This window comes from Nomia melanderi, chromosome 5, assembly GCF_051020985.1.
Source record: "Nomia melanderi isolate GNS246 chromosome 5, iyNomMela1, whole genome shotgun sequence".
NCBI classification, from domain to species: Eukaryota; Metazoa; Arthropoda; class Insecta; order Hymenoptera; family Halictidae; genus Nomia; species Nomia melanderi.
Window position 1 is genome coordinate 1,651,358 of NC_135003.1, and position 24,663 is coordinate 1,676,020.

At 31.0% G+C, this 24,663-nt stretch overlaps 1 protein-coding gene across 1 annotated transcript in view; it reads right to left on the reverse strand.

The window, feature by feature from the left end:
• LOC116424750 (uncharacterized) overlaps positions 1 to 24,663 on the reverse strand; it is a 119,183-nt gene that overhangs the window by 27,718 nt on the left and 66,802 nt on the right. The window contains exons 3-6 of the mRNA XM_076368040.1: positions 11,444 to 11,488; positions 9,986 to 10,207; positions 6,244 to 6,306; positions 1,136 to 1,375 (exon numbers count right to left, since the gene is read on the reverse strand). Coding sequence (XP_076224155.1) covers positions 1,136 to 1,375; positions 6,244 to 6,306; positions 9,986 to 10,207; positions 11,444 to 11,488 — 570 coding nt within the window. The remainder of the gene's footprint in view (positions 1 to 1,135; positions 1,376 to 6,243; positions 6,307 to 9,985; positions 10,208 to 11,443; positions 11,489 to 24,663) is intronic.

Below are 24,663 nucleotides of genomic sequence, written 5' to 3' on the forward strand. Positions count from 1 at the left end.
TTCTCCATTTTTCAAAAAAGAACGGTGTAAAGTGTTACATATACTCATGATTATGGTATTTTGATACATATAATAATGCATGGTCATTTTGCAATTATACTATTTTTTAAACTTGAAACTTCTTTCTTATCTCGAGTTAAATTCCCTTGTTATTCTACGTAAAAAAGTATTGGAGTGATATGATCGAAAATTGAGTATTTCGCAAAATATGTTGACAACACAACAATACTAAAGAAATGAATATTCGATTACGGGACTACATATTATGCAAATACTTCTTATATTGCTTCTCTGTTGTTTTTTTAAACAGCTTTTATAATAATTCATTCCATTTCAACTGTAAATTCTGTGTACGACATAAGAAGAACGAATAAAAGCTATTTGCTAAGTAATAGCAGAAAATCAGCTTAAAGCGGTATCGAAAACCATTAAAAAACATTATATGAAATATTTGGAGTACGATGCTGAAAGCTTTAAGCGTCCTTTTTCAAAATGACTCGCAAAATAATCATTTTTCAACCATATTACGTTAATATTTGTGTACCATGCTTCATTGCATGAATAAAAAACCTATGATCATATGTAATACAGGACCTTGCATCGTTCATTATTCCGCTTTAATACTGTTTTCTAAATTCAGCAAGAAAAAAGACAGCTTGTTTGTTAGAGTTACGTGAATCACCTTATATACTATAGCTGTGTATACTTGTTTGTGATTCGACAGATGATTCGATGTATCTACCTATTTATCAATGATTATATTGTTTCCGAAATTTTATAAAATCTATAATTATCATACATGAATTACATTTCGTATTATATATAATACATATAATACATTATGTGTCATAATGTCAATACATTATATCAGATTATAAGCTTATTTAAAATATTTTATAAGTTTCTGCATAAATGAACATAATATTTATGGAAGGGGAGAAACATAATGGAAACTAAAGCTGAAAGTAATAATGATACATGCCGAAGCAAAAAGTCTAATATTTTATAGTACAAATAAATATAAATGATTGACCCTACTATCATTTTCTCATTATCGAAGTATCCTCTGTTTAAGGACTAAATAAAATGTCAGTGTCATCTACTATTTGGAACAAAATTATGCAACATTACTCACCGGTAATCCTTTTTCACCCCATTCTCCCTTCGTTCCGTGTTCTCCATAATCGCCATGTATCCCTTTGAAACCTTTAAGGCCTTTCAACGCAATGACCCCTGTCTTTTTCTTGTATACACGGTTACTAGGCGGTCCAGGTTCACCCCTGTCTCCTTGTTCACCTGGCAAGCCTTTTTCACCGTACACACTCTGACCGGGTTCACCTTGCAGACCTGGCAAACCGGGGGGACCTGGGTAACCCTACGATAAGATGATTGTTTTAACAGATTTTATATAAGATCAAGAAAAACAAATTTATTGTTAGCTCAGAATATTGATGTAATTATGTATGTAACCTCCACAGCTCACTTACACTGACTCGAAAGGCACACCGAAAGATCCTAGACCTCACTGATGTGTCACAATTATTAGCAATGTAAGCTCGATAGCTTTACACCATTAATAAGCTTTATTCCAAATACCAGTACAATAATGCTCGCTTAAATTCTACAATTTCGGGCCCCAGCAGTGAAATTTAACCGAGCAGAAAAAACAGGAGGACGATATTTGTTTCCAGGAATTGTCTCGAGCGCAGACTGATAAAAGCAGAGAATCGATGTAGTGAGTGAAAGCAGGATAAACACAGTCTATAAAGTATCGGAGATCGAGAAACAGGACTTCGCGACAAGTATAAATATGCAACAAAGAAAATTTCTATCGTAGTAATTTTAACCTTACCTTCTCAAATGTAGTAGTGATGGGTTCTTGAAATTGTTCTGATTAAAATGAGTCTAAACACGTTGTAAATCGTACTAAGTCTATCGACTTAATCTAATTAACGAAATTAAAGGTTCATTTCTTCCAAGTTGATAAAACTAAACCGCTTTACGTTGTGTTTGGACTCATTTTAATTAGAAGAATCTCAATAAAGCATTGGTACAATATTTAAAAAGATAAGACTGAAATTACTGAAATTGCAATGTTCATCATTGCACGATGACTCTTTATATTTAGGGCTCCTTGAGGTGTGTCTGTGTGTATTGTATTTGTTTTCTGCCCCTGTCTACTGGGATCACGTTACACTGAGCTGGGGATAGTGAATAGTGGGGGAAGAGTAGGGATGCTGCAGTGGAATTTAGCGGAGCAGATTTCTGTGGAATTTAAGCGAGCATCACGGTAATACCACTTTTTCTATTACCGTTCTTTAAATTATGCATTGAAAACATTATTTTTGGGGGTAGTATTTCAGAGTAGAAGTGTAAAGCTAGAACGAGATGACTTTTTTGACAGATTTTGTAGAAGACTAAGGAAAGTACATTCAGTATTATCTTACACGTATGACATGTAAGTTGTAGAGCTTACCTACGCTACCTCCATTACATTCCATTATATTATGTGTTGAATTGAAAGTATTATTCTCGGGAGTTTCATTTGGGAGAGAAGTTTATTAGTTCGCACAGCCTCGAGAGCAATTCACCATTATTACTTTCCGGTAGAGTTGGCTTATACTCCAGAGAGTACAGTGCTACGCGTCGAATTGAGAGTGTTGGTTAACTCTCTACTTAAGAATTATTCTTCGACTTGGTGACTTGTCCGATGAATTTTTAATAGTTGTAATAATTTTTGTAAAGATTTGCGTAGATCAATGTTTAACGAACTAGGTTTGGAAATAGATAGCTATTCTTTAACTTTCATTTTCATAGCAGAAATATTATCATAAAAAACCACAGTGAAAATATTATCCTGCCATTGATAACGATCTTTCATCTCATTGATGAATTTTTAAAAACTATCTTTCAGAACTTTTTTATCTATGAAGAAACACTCTTAATAGCTAGTAGTCAGACAGAAACGTTGACGTAATTGATAATCTATTTCGTTTCTTTTTAATTTTTTAAATCAGAAAAAAATGATTTTATGTTAAACTGTTTCGTATATCTTATTCTGTTACTGAGCTTAATCTTATTTTTTTATCTCGCTATATGTAAACAATAATTGCGTAATCTTATTATAAGTCTAAGCATAGAAAGTCTATTATAATATTGCAATATACATATCTAGTTTTAAGGTGAATTAGATTTTTTATTGTGGAACTAAAATAAAATAAAAATAATCAATGTTGTATTAATTATTGCTCGCAACGTATATATATTTTGCAGCAATTGTATTTATATAATTAAAATGAATAATCAATAAAATTGTCAGCAAAATTAGTCTCGAAATAACATTGAAATTGTGATAATAGAAAGTTTATTTCAAATTTTTATAAAGTAGAATTTAATATACAATAAAAAACAAACAAAGAACAACATATGCAGAAATTACGCTGACGCTACTTAAAATTAGGCAGATCATAGTAGAAATGTGTTATACATGTATGTTGCTATGCGACTTAATGCATTTACATATATTTACATTAAAATATAACATTAACAATAATTTAATTCACCAAATTCAAAATCTAATTTTCTTCTAATATTTATTTACGTTATCCCACAAAGGGAAGAAATAAGAAAACTCGCTAATCTTAAAATACACAGCGATTACAAAAATTATTTACACACTTGATGAAGAATTGTCAGTATTTTAAACTATTCGAACATTAAGATTTCCAATATAAAAATTATCTGTTTATATGCCTAATAAATTCATCAAATGTTTTATTAATTTGATTTTTTTTAGATTATACTGTAAAACATGACATTTGTACGTACAATGTATATGTTGTAAAAAATATGACATCATACATTTCTCTGAATGTTTTATGGCGTTTTTAACATCTTAATATGTTTTTGTCGTAAAGATATACCTAATTTCTGAAAAATTTCTTCAGAGATAAAAACATGTTCTAAGTTCTAGTTAGAAACGAAATAACATTACTAGTATGTTTGATAAATCTTTCTGAATAAAAAAAGTCATATATAGAAGTATACTGATCTTGATTGATTTGTTTTTGGCATAATTATTGTTTACGCAGCACGTAATACAAGTAACATTATCAGAAATTATATTATTAAAATGGAATGGTAACAATGATTAAAATTTCCTTTAAATTTATGCTTACGAGAAGGTTGTCAATTTGAATACCCTCTCCAGTCTATATGAGTAAATGAGAATAAGGAATCCATGAAAAATGAAACAAGATTACTGTATTACAATTATGTATACTTAGAATCTATTTGTAACAATAAACAAAACATCAACTAAAATATAAACTGTACATGACTTTCATTAATCCAGAATGATTTTCCAAACATACTGGTAACTCTATTCGGTTTCTTCTTTAGACACCCTATATTTACCTTCGAATAAGACTAAACTCGATGAAAAACGATAGGTCAGGCTATTCAAATACGACATCGCGTTTAAAGGAGGATCAGAATTCTATCCAATTATCTCATATTTTCGAGGACTAATTGTAAGTGAAAGCTATACATGTGTATCCGTTAGTTTGGAGCATCGCCAATGTAGGGAACAGAGGTTTCGTGTTTCCTAGGAGTTGCCAATCGTTCGGCACAATATTCTCTCAGGAGAAGACGACAGCTCGCGTTATCAGTGACAGTTGTGTCAGCGTATACCAGCCAGAGTAGCTAGACGATTCGGATTTCAGCAAATGCTGGTCCGTTTCGTATTTAGCGATTAACACGTGCCACCTTTGCTCCGACCGCCTCATCTTATCCGGTTTGCGACCGGTGACGTTTCAAAATTCCTTTGCTACTCTCTTTTACCAACAGTCCCTTCACAGATTGCAGTTTTTAAGAATTTTAAAATAAAATTCTGTTAAAAATTCGTGCAACCGCAAAGTCAGTATTATTTCATCACTAAATTTTGATAAATGATTTCTTTTAGTAAATTGGATGCATTTTTCTTTGTTCTTAATAGAGAAACACTGTTATATTGACGTAATCAAACCATTGTCTACAGAGTTAAAAGTTGAAAATATTGACACAAATGGTTGTTACATAATTGTTAATTAAATATTATTCAAATAGATTCAAATTGAATAATACGAAGATGGACGAAGATAATTTTGAAAAATATAATTGTTAATATCTTTTAATATCAAATTAAACGCAGATATACATATCTATATATCAGTATTCTAGAAAAGATTGATAAGAAGAAGTCGCCTTCATCGGAAAGTGTGCCTTCTTGTACCATGCACTTCCCATTAAGTACGTGTTCATATTTTCAGAACTCTAAGGAAGCATTCTTTAAAAAGACGACATTTCGCATGCACCAACTTAATAAAAATACTTAATAATAATTGCACCCATTGACTGCAATTTAGGGTAATAAAGTCACCCATGAAGAATCCCGACGATTAACATATGTCCCCAGGGGAAGACGTAAGTAGGACGAAGTCTCAATTAAAGGAGGACAAGTTGGATGAATCGCACTGTCGCCTTTAATCAATTGGTTCAGCTAAGATGCTTAAAAATTGGCTCCCCTCTCTTGGCAGCAATGAATTTTTCACCTAGAAACTTCCGAGTCATAAAAATGATCTGAACCTATTAGCGGGAGATCGCCCGCAGCCAAACAACTAGTAAGAAGAACAACAGCAGTTGCAATAATGCCGATGAAGAGGCGTTCCGGAGCAAAGACGAGTGTCTATTACGATTCTTTATTATCGTAAGTGCCGTTTACAGGTAAGTCAGCGCGTAAAACCGACTTTTATCGTTCGAAGGAAGCTCGGTGGTCAGTACAATGGTGTTCCGCGGTGATTTTTACGAAGGCCGTGTAAGAGGATTCCACCGCGACAGGCTTATCGCGTGATATCACCACTGGTGGATTCTTTTAAATTCTTCTCTGTTCTTGTTCGTTTCTTTTCTGGCGTGCCCGTTAAATATTACCGTGGAATACTTGGCTGGCCGGACGATATTTCATGCGAGCAGGTGGCATTTCGCCAAAAGGAACGAGACACGCTCCGGGGGCCGAAAGCGTCTCCCTTTATCACTCACGGCCCTCCGGTTCCCTCTCTTCGTTCGTACACCTCGTGCCTCGCCGCGGACCAACGGCACGACCTAAACTCTTGTAAGAGAGGTTCACGAACCTCTCTGGTTGGCCCGATCGGTGGTTACGGTACCCGAGGCAAGATACCAACGAATAAGTCGCGTCTCTGTACTCACCATGTCGCCTGTCCCTCCTGGATAGCCCATTTCACCGGGAATCCCGGGCGGTCCTAGGTAACCCTGAGAACAACATTCGAGTAGTTGGTAGAATTCATCGTGGAGAAAGGGGTGAGGGTGGGTGGATAAACGCTACGAGATGATCGATGAATCTTTATTATTATCGAATAAAGTTTCAGATACCGAAAAATGTTTGTGTGAGTTTGGATCGACTGAGAACATTCGTTTTAGAAGGTGATAAAACGGAGTATGGAACTTAATGATATATATATATATATAAAATGCTTGTATAATGCACACTGGAAAATGTTTATGTGGATTCATACATGAATTTTCTGTCAAGCTTATGTCAAGATGTTCGTATCAAGGAGTCCTCTAATTGTATATAGATACTGAGCAAATTAAGTCGTTTTCTTGTTCTTTTATGTATTATATTCAAATGCAGCTGCATTAGCACATCTTTTGATGCAGAGGTTGAAATCTGAAGGGTGCCTTACAATCGGTAATTCGACTGGGGAGAATATAATACTATAGGAAAGAATAAGACGAAAACAGAGAAAAATTTGTACACTTGAAGTCTTATTTTTGATAAAGTCAAGGGAAAATATTTATCGACAAAATCTCTATTTTGTATAATTACATTTTTTTATTTGATATCACATTTTAAAAATAGTTGAGTTTAAAAAAAAAATATATAATCACTGTGTATTAACACGTTGACGTAAATAAAGTCTGTAGACGTCCATTGCGTGTGCTTGTAGATGCAAACGACGTCTATAGCAGTCCTATATTTTTAATATTATAAAACAATTAAAAAATTGTATATCACTGAATTGAATTTATTACCCTCTAAATCCTTTAGCCTTCTTTTAAAAATTGTTGAAAAAATCAGCTATATATCCAGAATGCTTTGAGCCTTATCGTTTGATTTATGCTACAAATGTTTCTTAAAATTAAATTTTACATCTCTAAATGAATTTTTGAATTTTTCATATGGTATTAGAAATTTTTGTTCCTGTATCTTTCAATTTTGTGTTACATTTAAAAAAAATGTAAATGAAAATCATGCGCAAAATAAAGTTATGTTTATAAAAATGTACCTCTTTTATTTTTTCCTAAATTATTTTCAAAAAATGACGTTAGATACCAAAACGTCTATAGCCGTCTTTTGGGTATCAGAGAAATCGAAGCTGTGAAAAACAAATGACGGCTATAGACCTTTTTTTAGGAAAATTGATTAAAAAATACAATAATTTGAATTTGTAAGTATGAAATCTTGACTAATTGACAAAAAAAAAAGAAGTGTGTTTTTGGAAGCACTCACCGATTTCAAAATGAGCGTCAACATGTTAATTAAACGGATCGGATTTTACAACGATGCTTGTATTGCTTATAACGATGCTGTATTGTTACATTGTTTTTGTAAAATACTGCAAACATATTCATTTCGAAATTATTTTTAACAAAAATGTAGCAAACTTTCTATGGTACCAAACATTCGAATATGGAATTTTTTAAATTATTATACTTTTAAAAGAAAGAATGAAGGCGATAATGATGCCAACACATGATAATATTAGTATAAAGTGGTTGCACATAAAAGTAAGGAAAGAAAATTAACGAGAAAGAGAATTTCTTTGTATCAATAAAAATCTGAAGGAATTGGCCTATTGCTTACTTTTATCCTAATAGACATAATTTTTATGTGTAATTAAGGATTTTTACACTCCTTGATTTCAATCTTTTTTTAACAACATTTTTAAATATATTTTCACTATCTTGTAATCAATATAATATTTTATTTTAAACTATGTATTAGACATTCTAAGTATTTCAATCTGTTTGACAACATATGGAGTGTTCATTAAATAATGATGTAATGCGTGAATTATAAAAAGTAAAAGTTGAAATCAGTGCTTTCGGATTATGGAGATTTCACAATATTGCACGATTAAACGCTTTGATGTTCCGATGATATCGGATAAACGAAATATCGAAATGATAGACATGGGCTTCAACTCTAACAAAAGATTCCAATTTCCAATTCAAACTCCTCAAACATCAGACACCCTAACGTCATCGGGGCGGACGAAGAAATTTCGCCATAGCTATCGCACGTTTCCCAATATTCTAGTCACGTCCCAAAGCTACTGCCTCTCGCAAAACACTATTCCTCTTCATAGCCACGTGTCCAACAATTTCCTCCGTCCCGTCCTTGGTTTTCGTCCACGGAAGTGATTCGGTTCACGCGATTTATCTGCGAAGGGTGATTCTTCCCGAAGAAACAACAATTTTCTACTTCTTCTATAGGACTTTACAACAATGTATATAAGCGTACCGGAGGCCAAGATGTTTCATGCATTCAAATTCTGGAACCTAACCGAATCTCGATCGAACATCCATATAGTTGTGTTCTCGTCACGTGAACTGGTTCGCACACCAATTGAATTTGCAATGAATCTATCTGTATTTGTATAATGAACCGATACCCCATAAGAGACAATACAAAGTTGGTGCATTTCAGATTGTACATTTTATATTGCATCGTAGAAGTTAAACTCAAGTGTAAAGATTCAAAATGTAGGTCAATGATTATCTGAGCACATCCAGAGGGATCCATAAAAATTTCATAAAGCCAAAAGAATTCCAATTACAAGAAATAATTTACATGGAAGGCCGCTCGAAGTGATTATACTTTTAATTTTCTTATGCATGCTTTATGAATCTCAAGGAAATTTAACTCGTTCGACATATTATCACAAAAATAAGGTTTCAAGTCTACATAGAGAGTTGTGACACTTATATTACATATGACGGACGCTGTACTGAAATTGTTTATGTGTTCAATCTTACTGAATCATTTGTAACTCTGGGGACAGTTTTCATTAAAATGTCTCAGTACATTATTGTGAACTTCGCCCTTTCAATTTATTAACTGTAACAAAAAATACTATCTATCTTTATGACACTTCGTTTTGACTTCTGGTTTTTTGTTTGTATTTGTCCTACATGCAACTCTACTCTTCTGGTGTAGGAAAAGAATTAAGAGAAAATAAATGACTACACAAAATTGTATGGTCGATTCTAGGAGACCTCTGATAAACGATGTGCTGCAGCATATACGTTGTTTAAAATTGTTGGATTAAAAGAAAATATTTGAGATTTTACAGTATTACTTAAGAAACGGAATAGGAACCAGATACAATTTATTATTTATATGTAAAAATATTACTCATAAATATTAATTATTTTTACTATACATTTTGTCATATGAAAAAATTTCATTAAAAAATTGTGTTGCTTTTTTCATCTATTCTGGTGATCAAATAGAAATTGCTAATGTGAAGTGTATTGACGAATTGTCAAAATTATGAAATCACAGTAACTCCAAAGAACTATCATATTCCCGCATTTTTCTCTATTTCTTTTAAATAACCCCACTTTGACCAAAGTACAAATGAAGTTGTTCTGAAATTTGATTCAAATACAATTAAATAAAAATAAAATATATAAACACTAAAAAGGACGAAAGTAGATGAAGTGATGTTACATAAAAAATGGAATTTCAGTATTTTACATAAAAAAATAAAAGGGAAACGGTATTTGATTATTATTCGATGAAAAACTTGAAGTAAAATGGAATTTTAGTTTGTCAATTTAAAAAATTAGAAAAAAGTGTTTGGCACCAAGAAAAATGGATGTTTAATGATTGGATTTTCGCTCATATGATAAAAGTAATTACCTCAGGTCCATTGACACCTGGATTACCACGGATACCTTTCACACCGATAGAATTGATACCTCCGTCACCGGGTTCGCCAGTTGGTCCGTAATCACCTACGGGACCCGGAGGACCACGTTCACCATAGATACCCGGCATTCCTGGTGCACCGGCACGTCCATCGGTCCCGTTGCAACCATCCAGACCGTCCGGTCCCATTACACCGGCTACACCAGGGTTACCCTGCAGACAAAAATTTAATTATTGCTGGTCTCGTTTCAGTATTTTGAATTTTGATATGTTACTTCACCGAGGAAAAATAATTACTACGTTGCGAATTTAACGCATGTACACGATGCATTGCAATAAATAAATAGGAATATGTCACAAACGAACATGATATTTGATATGTTTTTTAAATAAATTTGACGTAATGAAATTATGAAACACGAATATTATTCATCACATGACATTATAATGGAAAATCAAGCGCATGAAATACTGTTGCATTAAATAGTCCTTACGATCTTCTGGAATTAAGAATTCGCATGTTGATGCTTGCGCAATGAAATATGTATAATAAATAGATAAAACAATAAATTAACTAAATATAGTCATTATTAGAAAGGAAATTTTTATCTAATTTCTCTTTGCAAACGTGGATTTAAAAAATTTTAATTAATTTAAACATCAGTATGTTATTTGTCATTAATATAACATATACGTGATAATTTCTATACATCTTGTCGGTTCTTGCAACTAAATTATGAAAGAATATCAAATATAGTGTTTACGGAACATGACAATCAATTTTATTGCCATGAACATTATGGTTATTTTGTAACTTTTTCAGTCAAGTTTCCTTTTTACTATTTTATAAAAAGCATTATATATATTCTGTTTATTTGATCAAAAATCTTTTTTTTACAGTATACTACATTATTCAACATAAATTGAGGTATTTTCTGGAAAAAATGTAAGTTTTAGATTTATTTATTTAAAATAATAACTAAAAAACTTTACAATGCCGTTTCGAGATTAAGCTAATACGTTCTGTATAATACTTTGGCTGTACACACTGCAACAAGTATTTTTCTCAATGAAATTAATACTAATACCCAAAAGATTGGGGTTACTTTTAATATCTACCATTTACGATATTACAATATATTTATAGTTTAATAATTGTATCTTATAGATTGTCTACAGTTGTATATGTCAACTTAAAATATACAAAACTCTATTTCTAATTAAATAAGTAATTCGAAATTTTTAAATGGAAACACTGTTCAGAAAATCAATTTCGAAGAAATCAAGTACAACTTGTACAAAGGAATATTTGAAATGTCTTTTTGCATTTGAATGAGTTGTGAAATTTCGATTACATTTAATTCAAAATGATAACGATTAGAACGACGAATTTTAACATCTAAACTTGGCGAAACTAGAAGTTTTATTTGAACAGTGATTTGTACAAACCGATAGTCCTGGAGCTCCGGGAAAGCCTTGTATGCCTTGGTCACCCTGAAAATGAAAAACAAATTAGATCCAGGTAATTGTCTGAAATTGTATAAGGCACGCTTCCGTAAGTTTTGCGTTTTCAAATTTACAATTTTTATCATGCAAAGTCAAAAGGAGGGATTTGCAAAGGAATTAGCTATTAATTACTATAAACTACATTTATACATCTGCTGAATGCTCCATCAAATTTACAATCAAAAATTGATAAAGAGTCCTTCCTCTTCATTAAAATTATTTCCATTTTGGCTTTATAGTTCTTCCATAATATTTATTTTTATCAACGAACAGTAAATCTTTAATAAAAAGTTCATTTTACAATTTAACGGATTTGTTAAAATCAGAATGAAATTAAGATTTTATAGGTTTTTGTCAAAATTCGTATATTTTTACATCCAACAAATATGGTTCCATATATTATATTAATAAAATGTATAGATAAATTTATTAAATATATTATTATTATGCATAGAACTCCCTTAGTAAGAGCATAACAGCAAATGTATGTTATAATAATTAAATCTGGGTACCATTAATTTGAATAAAATAATTTAAACGTTCCATGATATTCTACAAATTGTTTGACAAGTTTCTGTTTTAATTTTAAGGCGGTATTATAGTCCGATGGTGCTTTTTTATGCGAATTATTTATGAAGATTCAATAAAAGTTATTTAGCATAAATTTGTACTGTAATATTTACGTATATTTGAAGAATGATAAACATTTTTTTGTAGAATAATATTTAAAAATTGCTGCTATGTCGCACGACAACGTTGGATACAAACAAAAAGTAGATCATAAGTTTCCAAGCTTTCATGATTTGAGCTATTCTGCTTATCTCGAACAAAAAAATCTAACTGACTCTCAGATACTAATGAGTATGGCTATCACAGGTATAAAACAAAAGAAATATATTGTTTCTTGCTTTATTTGTCGTTAAATGATCGTAAGAAGCAGAAAAAAATATATTTAGGGATGATTGATATATCGGCGATAGCCACGCATGTGCCGATAACTCATGCAAAGTTTGAGCTCGATCAATGCGATAGTTTGTGAAGTATCCTAACAATCAATTCGAAAAATGTGGTTTCGAGAGAAATACGTTTTGAGGGCTCGAAGCTGGTCTATGGGACTTCGTTATTTTTTCGAAGATCGTTACGAAATTTTAGGAGCACATTTTTAAGGAATGATACTTTCGATATATCATCGATATGTTTATATACTAGAATACTCCTTTAAGTTTATTTTGTTTTTATTCATGCAAAATTTGAAAAATTTAATGTTTACGACAACTGTAAGCCATTTTATATAATGAAGGTATAGTTAACTGCACATATGTCCATAAAAGTTAATCAAAATAACGAAAAATTCAAAAATATGATGTACATATACATTGAAAATGTTTTACTTATCAAGTATGCATTGAATTATAATTCATTAATTATAATAATTTCTATAAGTAACTGGATCGCAAGAAGTTATTATTTTGAGAAATGAATCTTGAGCATAAATAAAATTTTACTTGCAGTTTCATTTGACAAACATATACATTTAAAACGATTATGGTAGTATAATATACACGTTTGTTCATTTAGTTATTTGTTATAATTATATGTAATAATTATTTATTAGCATTGTGTTATATCTTCTCAAGACTTATCAAAGATATCTTATCAAAACTTATCAAGACTTCATTAAATATAATTAACAAAGATAGACAACATTACATACATAAAATCTGCAGTTCACTGATAAATGATATTTATGGAAATTCCAAATAAAGATAAATTAAGGATGCGGCTAACCTTGGCTATTCTTTTATTTCTCCAAGTTGATATGATTTTACATCGTTGCTTGTGCTACGAACGCATAACATCTGCAATGCGTTCTGATATCAACATCTTTGATGATGGAATGGTACATTTGTAAAAATAACCGGTTCCATGATTACGCGACTGCCGCCTACCACATTTGTGTAAATATGGTCCATCGCAATTGAGAAGGGTGATTACCACATCGCACCCTTGATTCACTGTAAGGTCATCTAATCAGCTTTGCAACCGTGAGCATTCGAACGCTTCCTGATCTGTCAGGGCCAGTAAAACCAGGAAAACCCGGCCATCAGTAAACGCGATTTCGTTCCGGGTAAAATAAAGTGCGTCGTTAACAATTGCCTATTGCACTCAATTTGCTGCAACACAAAGAGTGCAATATAATTGTGCACGCCGCATGACGCGTCATGACCGCCAATGTGATCCGTGCCAGTTTTTTCGGGACCGCCCGCACCATTTGTTCACGTCATTTATGACCGACTAATTAGATCTTTCAGTCGGACATTATCAACGGTTTCAACCCTTTTTAGTATTTTATTCGTTGACATGTTACTGTCAAAGCGCGTCATTCAATGACGGTTTATGATTACACTGAAAGTAGTAATTTAAATATTTTTGAATAATAAACGATACATGGATATGCACATGTAATATTATCATTTTAAAGAATTGCTCAATACCGAATTCGTTCCGATAAATGAGAACTGTTAAAAAATTATTTATTCATAAACTACTTTCAACACATCAATTTTTTTTTTTCATGGATTGTGTGTAGTTGTTAAAAAGTCAATGTTGAAGAAAGTAGGAATTAAACAAGTGAAATATTTAATGGCGTGAAACATACGAATTAAATAAATGCATAAATATTTGAATGAAATAAACGATTACAGAAATAATTACTTGTTATTGGGACATCCTAACAATACTGACACATTTTCTACTTAAAGGCAGTGTATTACAGAAATATGTAAAAATAGACGAATAAAAGGAGTTATAGCTGACTTTCCAAAGTAAAATACTATGGTGACAATAATTAATGGAATTCTAAGAGTAAAGCATCGATTAGGAAGAGCTTAATTAATTTGAATATTAGTATGAATTTAAAAAAAAATTTATTTTATAATTACTTATTAAAAAATAATTCGTATGTGTTATATACATTGAAATCTATGTTTACACAAAGTGACCACAATTCTTTACTCGTTAATGTAGATGTGTTATACTTTTAAGGAACTATTTTAACGTAAAGCCATAGGCAACGAATAGATCAAAGATTTAGTTTCTTATCATTAATACAGTGTTACAGAAGCAAGAAGTTAATGTTTCTTTATTTCATCATATAAATTTTAACTACAATGCTTTATTTATATATAACAATAATAATAATAAAAAGAACTTGAGTTAGGCTCTCAAGTATAGACTTATAGCAACTGAAAATAATCTTTCTGATCAACTGATAATATTTTGTAATTATAGTCTGGCCATAATGTGCTTTCTGAAGCACCTTCTAAGAACACAGAAGGGTGCAAGTAACAGCTCGTTACAAAGATAGCCTCTTTGCCAGATGGGAGAACATAAATGTTACGCCAATGAACGTGAAAACTCCTCGACACGTACCACAGGAGGTGTTTATCCAGAGTTGTCGCTCCTCATTGATGAAAATTCACACAAACATCCGGATGTTTTTTCTTTGGTAAATAAGAGTCCGTTTTCGCAGGACTGACATATTCCACATAAGAAGACTCCGATTCAAAGGTTTCAACAAATCAAAATTTCATTGAATTTTTAACATTTTCATTCATTTGGAACATATGGTTAAAAATGTTTTGGGGATTTCAGGATACTACCAAAGTTGTAAGCGATAAATAGAACAGGTTTGGAAAAAATAATTGCACGTAACAGGATTTTATACCTTTGCCTTTTTAAACTTTAACTCTGCTGCATTTTTCGAGCTATTTTTAACTCTACCGCGTTGTCATTTTCTGAGCTACATTCATTATACTATTATTAATGAAACTCGTAATTTACTTGATTAATTTATTAATTTAATGTCTTAGTACTACTACTAGTTACTGAGTTACTAGACTATTCCTACTTTTTATTGCCTAATATTTCAAACGATAAACTGAGGACCATAGAAGAGTTAGCCTAAGTTTATTATTAGTCATAATTGGTCGCATTTCGTTAATCACCAGTTCCAAGAAATGCTAAAATAATAAGAATGAAAGTTTTAACGTGCGTTTGCAAGCGCTAGCTGTGAATCATCTTTATTATAGAGTTGAAACGGTAGAAACTGTAGCATTTTTGGATACTTACACGTTCAACGATGGCTATGTATCGTTTGTCATAAGTTATGAACCTGCTGGTAGTAACTGCAGGTCGACAAGCAAAAAATGTTTGTGTACAGTTCAGACGGTAAGCACGTGGTTACCGTTGAACGTCGAGCACCAGGATCATCCAAAAAGACGAGAAACGCAAAAAAACGACAGTGAAGTATGCCTACAGAATTTTCTCGATGTGACGGAAGGATTGATATATGATACTGGGCTAGCAGATGGGCTTGAAGTAGAAAGAATTTCAACAGTCTCTTCATATGACACATCAAACCCATCATTTTCGAAATGATATTTTATAGCTACTGGTAAGAATATTTTGAACGGATGGTTATTTTTTAGTTCAAAGTGAGTGCAGTGTAAAGAACAACGCTAAAGGTTAGACTTTTAATGTTTTGAAACTTTTTATTAGAGCAGATTTCTAACATTTTAATATTTTCGAAATGTATTCACATTTTCTGATTTTAAAAGGATAGTAAAAGTAGTGAAAAATTGTTTTCAACTTTAAATATTTTCTCGTTACTTCTTTAAAAAACCGATGTTGTCATTTTTAAAGTTACCTTGGTGGAAAATTTGATGTTTCGTTTCAAAAGATTTTTTCGAAGCCCGAAATTGAACCATTGTTAAATATCACTTATAATGTGAAGTTAACCATTTTGAACATCTCAATATTTTGTAAAATAAAAATTTTCGAACATAGTATTAAAATTAATACATTGTTATTGAAGAGAAAAATAATCCGCTAAACTATATGTATGAATTTTTCACAGCAGTGTTATTTCGTTCTCTGGAAGCTGATTTTATAAAAATTTGACGTCATCATACGTGGTCGTATTGTAGGTACCACATACGAAAAGCCGATATGATATTGAATCAAAGTATATACAATTGAAAGAATATTGTTATATTAATATCAGATTTTCATACCCCGAATAAAAGGTTGAAGAGAAATAACTTAGTGATTCAAACGAGAAAATATCAGTGCACTGTTTTTTCTTTTCTAATATTTAAAAGTTCAACGTATAATATAGTTTTCTCGACGGTAATTTAGTGTATATTAATTTTTGAATAAACAAAAAAGAACGTAAGATATGTTTAGTAATCTGTGAGAAATCCTATTTAATTATGTATCGTAATTTTCTTCTTTATGGTTCTTGAGGGTGAATCACTTTTGATGGTTATGGATCGGAAGTCTCTTTTAAGCAAATTCCATTCCACGATACACGCGAAAATCGAAGGTACTACATTAATGCACGTTTAATTAACCGTAACTACGGACCTGCGTCTTAATTCGACGCACATTATTCCAGGACATACTGCAATTTGGAGAATTGCAGACGTGCAAATTAATTTTTGTAAACCAGTTTACCGAGCGGGCTACTTTTCGTGAGATTTTTTCCTTTTCAGATAATTTTTTCTCATTTTTTTATGTAGGAGATATTCTGTATATGATACATGCCGTGCATGGTACTTTACATAAAGTAATTCATTTTATCGCTGGGGATAATTTTCTCAATATTGATATTTGATAGTTGTAAATGTTCATGTAATTTATAGTATGGAGACAGTGGTAATCATAAAATTATGTTGTTTTTTATTTTTTCAAATATACCGATTTCTTGTAATGTTGCCTCTCGCAGAGGGTAAAGATACTTACATGATTATAGAAATGAATACGATTTTATAAAAAAAAGTTCGTTAAAAACATAAAATTCAATTGTGTAAAAAGTATAGATGAAAATCAGTAAACTTACAATATTAGATTATTTGTCAATATCTTGCAAATCATTTAAACAACATTTTTAAACAATACCCATGTTCCCTTTTAATACACATAAAACTGTACACAAGATGAATATATAACAAATCGTTTGAATACCTATTATTTCCATATTCAAGTAGAAATTGAAGAGTTAAAGGATGTTTTAAATGTTGTTTAATTGCACGTATTCAAAAGAGTCGGAAAATTGATAAAATTTCTGTATTTACATATCGAAAATAAATGATGTTTCTTGGTACATACATATATATACCAAGAATTTCATAACTACATTCTTTTTGTAAACTATTGTTATAGTGCAACTGTGTTGAGACAAGTCATGGTACTAATTTATTAGGTATTTAATATGCATAATGACATATTGCGGAATATTCATTATTATAATTTACCATATACAAACTAAATATTTCACGCGATAGAAATTACTAATTATTTTACTAGATATAAATTTGTTGTTTTGAGACAATAGAGATAACGGTTCGCAGAATTTTTATAAATTTATTCTTATATAGAATCTTTTCTAAATTGTCAAGATTGAATTTTCAAAATATATAATCTGAAAATGTTATTTCTATCGATTATACTGTAATTTACAAGAATATTATAAGTGAATTTTACAAATTTCAATACATTTTAATGTTTTTTTTTTTGCAAATGGTTTAGTATTTTTTCAATGTTATGAGATACATAAAATATTAAATGTTGCATCATTTTACCCGAGAACCGTACAAAAGATTTCTAAGTTTTCTAAAACGCATATTGATGTGTTGCATACAATTATTCTAAATTTTAAACTCTAATGGAAAATTCTTAGCCTCGTAAGATGATTCTCCGTCACGCCGCACGCAGTTATCTTGCGTGTGATTACGCACACGAATCTCAACTTTGTAATATGCTTAAAAAAGAAGCAGCTTTATCAGTTAACCTGTTGCACAATTTCTAAGAAACGAAGCTGATTGAGAATATATGCCGTCAGTTTCGAAAACAGTTGCGTGTTACTTCATCGTGCAATGGCGCGAAAATTCGTTTTAAATAGACATTTTAAAACGTCTTTTAATCCTACATCTGTATTATTTTATAATTTGTTCTAAACTTCCTGACGATATTTATTTGTATAAACATTCTTTTTTTTATTATCAAAGAAAACAAATTGATACAATAAATATAAAGTTTTAGAGACGTTATCTCCACTTGTAAATATTTACGGGTATATTTTATCTGTTAATTAAAGAAGTCAAATTAAACCATTCCTGGTATGCAATTTTTCTATATTTTTCTACATGTATTTTTCTAATGTATTTTTCTAATGTATTTAATTATTTTAAAAGTTTCACGTTTTGATTATATTGTATAAGGACATGTTATAATTAGTGGTGACACACGTGGTATTGCTAATAGTTCAAAGAAATATGAAAATTATGAAAATAAGTAAATATGAAAGTAGAGAATTATGGATTATGAAAGTAGAAATATGAAAATTAGGTAAATAGGTTCTGATAGTTTATTTTACCATAATGTTTTTATCACACGGTGACTTACATATTCGTTCGCATAATGGTAAAACAATGATTAAATCTTAAAATATCTCTATAATTTTTATTTGTTTACTTTTGCTTTCAGAACCTTTCTGTGACGTATTTTGTTCCACTGTGATATTACATTTCAGATTTTCCTCGTAACGTGGTCGAACGAGTACCGTAGTTTCTCACAAAAAAATTTGCGGATCACCGCGTTCCTAGGAAAATACCAAATAACAAAAAGGTAACAAAGAGCCCAATACCATGAATTTGCCTACACATCTCTAATATTCAAACTTGAAATCTGCCATTTTATGTGCAACAACATAGTGGAAGGCTATGTTTCGCGCGTATTCCAAGCTAAATCTCATTCATGAGGAGGAGAATGAATGAAATGATTAACGTGACGCCAAATTACTGTACAATAAAGGTTGTAAATTTTGAAAAAGCCCATTTCGTCGGGAGGAATATATGCAGGAGCAAAATCGTTCTGGAAACATGCATACATACAGAAAATTTATAGTGAACAGTAACGAGCGCGTATTTTAAACTTTAATTATATCCGTCGCTTGAATTGATGAACTATGCATGATTCTGCGCGGTAGAAATCCCGCGTTAGGAGCCGCGTGTTCAGCGAAACGTTAATCGCTCCTTATTTACAATCGTTAAAGTGAAAAATCACAAAGCGGCCGAACGATTCGCGGGATTATTTATGTTTTCGCGTCGATTTATCTTAATTATTTATCTTAATTGCGCGCGGTCGCAACGGCCCCTGCAACGTTTAAGTTATATTGCGATGAAAGTGACTGAAGCCAGGGGCTCCGTATTTCTGCGACGAGACTGATTAATACCGAACGCAGACGAAAGTAACGTAATCAGGTCAGATACGAAGCGTTCGACAGCCATCGGCACACCGAACACTTATGGAAATCTATGTGATGCAGTAACCCGTTATCGTCGGAAACCCGCGTTACGAAATTTTTATGAACCGATAACCCCGTAACCGAAAATTTTCAACTGTTCTAGACTTAATTCGAGGTAGGAAGAAATACGAGACACTAATAGAATCATAATTCATTTGTTATTGAGTGTATTCGTTTATATATTTACTCTTCAAGGGGAACAGTGCAGGTACTTGCACGGTATTCACTCTGATAACGTTCCCAATACCTTTATTCATTTTTTATTTGTTTTGTAACTCTGAATAATATCAAACTATCTGAATTATCAATAGATTATGGTAGCCTTTGTAATGGAGAAAGAAGAATTTGTATGAATTGAGAAAGTAGAAGACCGTTGGGTGTCATTCTTGAAAGGTTGAACTAATAAATAAATTAATATTTGTTTTAAAAGATTGGAAATTTTGTTTAAATTCAATATATCTTCGTGTCACTTATTCATGCAGCTAAAAAAGGAAATTTTTAACACATTTGTTATGTTTCTCGACAAAATTTTATTATACATTAAATTTGGATTATTTATTTATGTCATTACATAAGAACTATCACAGGAATATGTTTACCTATAGGAATAAGTATACCTAAATATTAATATGTTTATTGCCTGAATATCAAACCCAGGATTTAAATTTAATTCAATTTAAGGAAAATAATGACTTTTTAAATGTTTTGCGTCAAAATGTTGTCATCGTGAAACCTTTATTTTGTTTTAGTTTTTCCAACAGTTTCTTATGTTTAAGGCATAATTTCTTTTAATTCTTTATTTACTTAAACCTTAGTTTATATTATCTGTTTAGACACGAAATGATAATGCAATGATGCCGTTCGAACAAAGATCTTTATAATGTACATGCTTACAATTTATGTTTAATAGCAGTAGGTAGATGCCTACAATATTTCACGAATGCAAACAGATAGACAATTTACGTGTATATAATTCAGGAACTTATCGATAAATAAGTTTATTTAAATACATATACGGGAAACGAAGTAATTTAGTGTTTAAAAACCAGGAACTTCAGAGAACTGTTATTTTTATCTACAGAACAACCTTAAATATAAACGGCTTATCAGAGAAAATTAGAAATGGCATCACAATCAGAAAAGGAGAAAATTAGCATTGAAACTTACGTGTATGCTGATCGCAAATCGGATGTGTCTGAATATAATGCACAATATGCGAGCGAAACCATTCATGGAAGAGAACCTATTTATGTATTTACGTTCTGTTAACTTTCAACACGTAACGCATTCGACGAAACATTCTTAACGACAATGCTGATTGGAATATTTAAAATGCACCATGCTCGATATAATTCGCTATGCTGTATATAAACAGTCGTATCTTATCGTCACTAACAATATTTCTCTGTACGGAACCACCATATACCGCGTCTACACAGACGAAATAAATCAACCCTAAATTTTTCCGATAATTGTCTGCAGTGAATACTTTTAAAAAGACACGAACTAACTATGTCACTTAACTTTTTATTAAAAGTCACCATAATATATTTGAATAAATATAGGGTGTCTTGTAATCGATAGTACAAGTGAGGAAGAGATGTTTAATATTAAAGATTAATCAGAAGTATAGCATAAAATTTTGTCATTTAACTCTTCGACTGCCAACGTCGCTGTGAGAATAATTTTTTTGCAAAATATCGTTTGCTTAATTTCTGCAAATAACACGGTCACCAAAGATGAAAATGTTTACTGTATCTTGTAAATGTTTTAACGCATTGATATAAATAGTCAAATTTTTATAGACATTTTCCGTAAGCTAAGCATTTCTCAGTAAAATTGCATGGTAACTGTCGAAAGAAGTTTAGTAGTTACAAATGGAACTCAAAGGGCTAAAGTCTCTTTTTCCTAAAAATGAAGGTTGAAAACGTGTTAAGTGTAAATATATGCATTTATATGAAGAAATAAGTTAAAAACATAGAATAAAGTTTAAAGTGGTTAGGCAATTACGTGTGTGTTCAAGATTTCATTGTATGTGAACAAGATTTCAAATAAAAATATGTTATTTTATATTTTGACTTATGTTTTTATATTGAATCACGCCTGCATAAGTATTATGGAACTGTAAACGTCTTAAATTCTAATAGTCTAATTATTTAAAATGTTTCGGGTATTAATTAAACTTTACACAATTCATAGTTCAAATAAAATATTTTAAATAGAAGAAAAATTTCTGTAAAAAAATACGAATGTAAAATATATTTCGGCAAATATGAAAATAAATTGTATTACAACACAGGAAATCAATATTCGACAAAGTTTATTTATTCTGAGTTTCAGTTCAATTTCTCGTGATTTACAGTAATTCTTTTATTGACAGAATCAACTGAGTGTAGTTAAACAAGCACAATTCGAAATGAAAGCCCTATACTTTCTATCTCCTTAAAATGCCTACGTCTTTTGAAACGTAGTATAGCAAATAAAATTTTTAGTTTCCAAACTCTTTTACACGATATAAAGGATCGATTATTTACTAATTATTATCTGAAATAATATTTTATGCAATATTTTGTTTCCCTACTTCGCAGGAAGTAATTTTAGGAACAGTGCATCGTTTCAGATGGCTAATTATTTATTGTAAAAAATAAATATAGAATACTTCAGAAGCATCATGGAACAATCTTGTCATATCACATAGAGTCTGAAATAGATGTCACATTATGAAATCAAAGATTCAATATATTAATGAAACAGTCATTCCCTTTAAAGGAGACTTAAATAACAATTATAAGTGATTGATTGAATGGTAAAACAGGATACGTGTGGATATGACGATTTTAATATTACGATTTCGTCGAAGTGTTTTTATATTCTACTTTGGGATATGACTGTTTATCTTTTTTTTTATTATTGGTGAAGTATTTCATAAATTATTAATAAAAACATGTTCTTTAATACAGCACGAACTTTAGTTCATTTTAATGCACTTTTTCGAATGTTTAATTTAATAGAATTTATTAAATAAATTAAAACTAAAACTTTATAATTGACTGATTACTTTAATGAATGGAGGAAAAGCAGAAGGGAATAAGGCAAACAATTATTGTCTTTGATAAATTCATAGAACCACAAACAGTTTGCAATTGAACGGTATTTCAGCGCCCTTTGTGAAATCGGCGTGTTGTACTATGACTGAACAAACGCGTAGAACTGAAATATTAGCGTACTGCTATTGAGCTGAATATCTCCGTCAGCCGATCGATTTTGTCACGTTATTGGCAGCAATGCGTTTGCCAAGCACTTAATTAATAGAATCGCGTGAATCGGCACGGAATAAAAAAATCGATGTTCGATCATTTAATCATACTATTTGGTGATATCGAAAATGCAATATAAAACATTTTATAGTTACAATATTCTTCAAACATACGATTTGCGATACGTGAAACTAACAAGTTTTTAAAAGCAACTTCAAGTAATTGAAAATTATTGTCACGTAGTACAATTTTGCATAAAATATTGATCTTTTTAAAATAATTGTACCTAAATAATATTTGATTTTAAGAGTTGGAATTACCCTTAAAAGTACTATTTAATTTCTCTTATTTTATACAATTTATTGGAAATAATTCTAAATAAGTGTCTTCGCTGTTGTCGACAAAAAGCTTTTTCAAATGCGTTGTTGAATTTCATTTCAGAAAATAATAATGCTGACTGTACCTTTTAGACAAACAATTCACTTTGAGAGAACTAGAATTTTGGGGAACTAGAACTTCAGAGAACTAAAACTTTAGAGAACTTTGCAAATTAACAGCAGTACGGTTGAAGAGCTCGCAATTCTAGACTATCCGAGAATGATCTTGCTTTGAAATGATCTTTTGTGTGAATGTACAGGGTGTTCCATGTAACTGTCGCCACGGTTTTCAGGGCACTTCTGATAATTTGATGAAAAAATGTTTCGGATAAAGTTTAATCAGCCTTACACGGTCTATAAAAAACAATACAAAAAATTTCCAGAAAGTTTTAATATAATACCATATTTTCTTCTTAATTTTCTGTAACTGTACTTGGGTTTATTTCGCCCGGTATTTTCAAGATTTTTGTCACACTCAACTCATGGTAATTGATTTATGTACACTTGTATAGTGTATATTGTATGTACACACATTATAAAATAATAGTATAAAATATTTGTTATATATTAGGTGAAATATTATTATTTACATATACAAGCTTGAATAATTACGAGGAAATGTAACTGAGTCTCTATATTGACTTAATCCTAACTAACACTTGGTTATCGGGATTTTTCTAATAAATTGTAAAATTCAATGTATTAAGTTTAAAATATCGTAAATTTGAAATACTGTAATATTTATCGGAATTCCTAAAAGTAATAGATGAAAAATTAAGGACTGGAACTTTGTTCACCTTGGAGAAACGTGAATTTACAAGGAACTGATACAACAGGCCAGTAAAAGGAAATACCGATGCCTACCATGTATGGTCACACTTGATACAAATTGACATGATTCCTTTTAAAGCTACAAGCTGATTGGGTGGCTTGGTGTGAATTCAGAGAGGGATATAATACGATGCCGAGTTATAAATTGTGCCCTTAAATGGCATTTATTGAATGTGAAATATGGAAATGTAACATCAAAAAAGAATAAAATTCGTAGTTTCAACAAATGCTAATCAAAAATTCAATGACTACCTACATTAATTTATTCAAGGACGGTTTATTAAAAAAGAGAAAAGAAATGTACGATACAATAAGGAATGCAATGAAAAC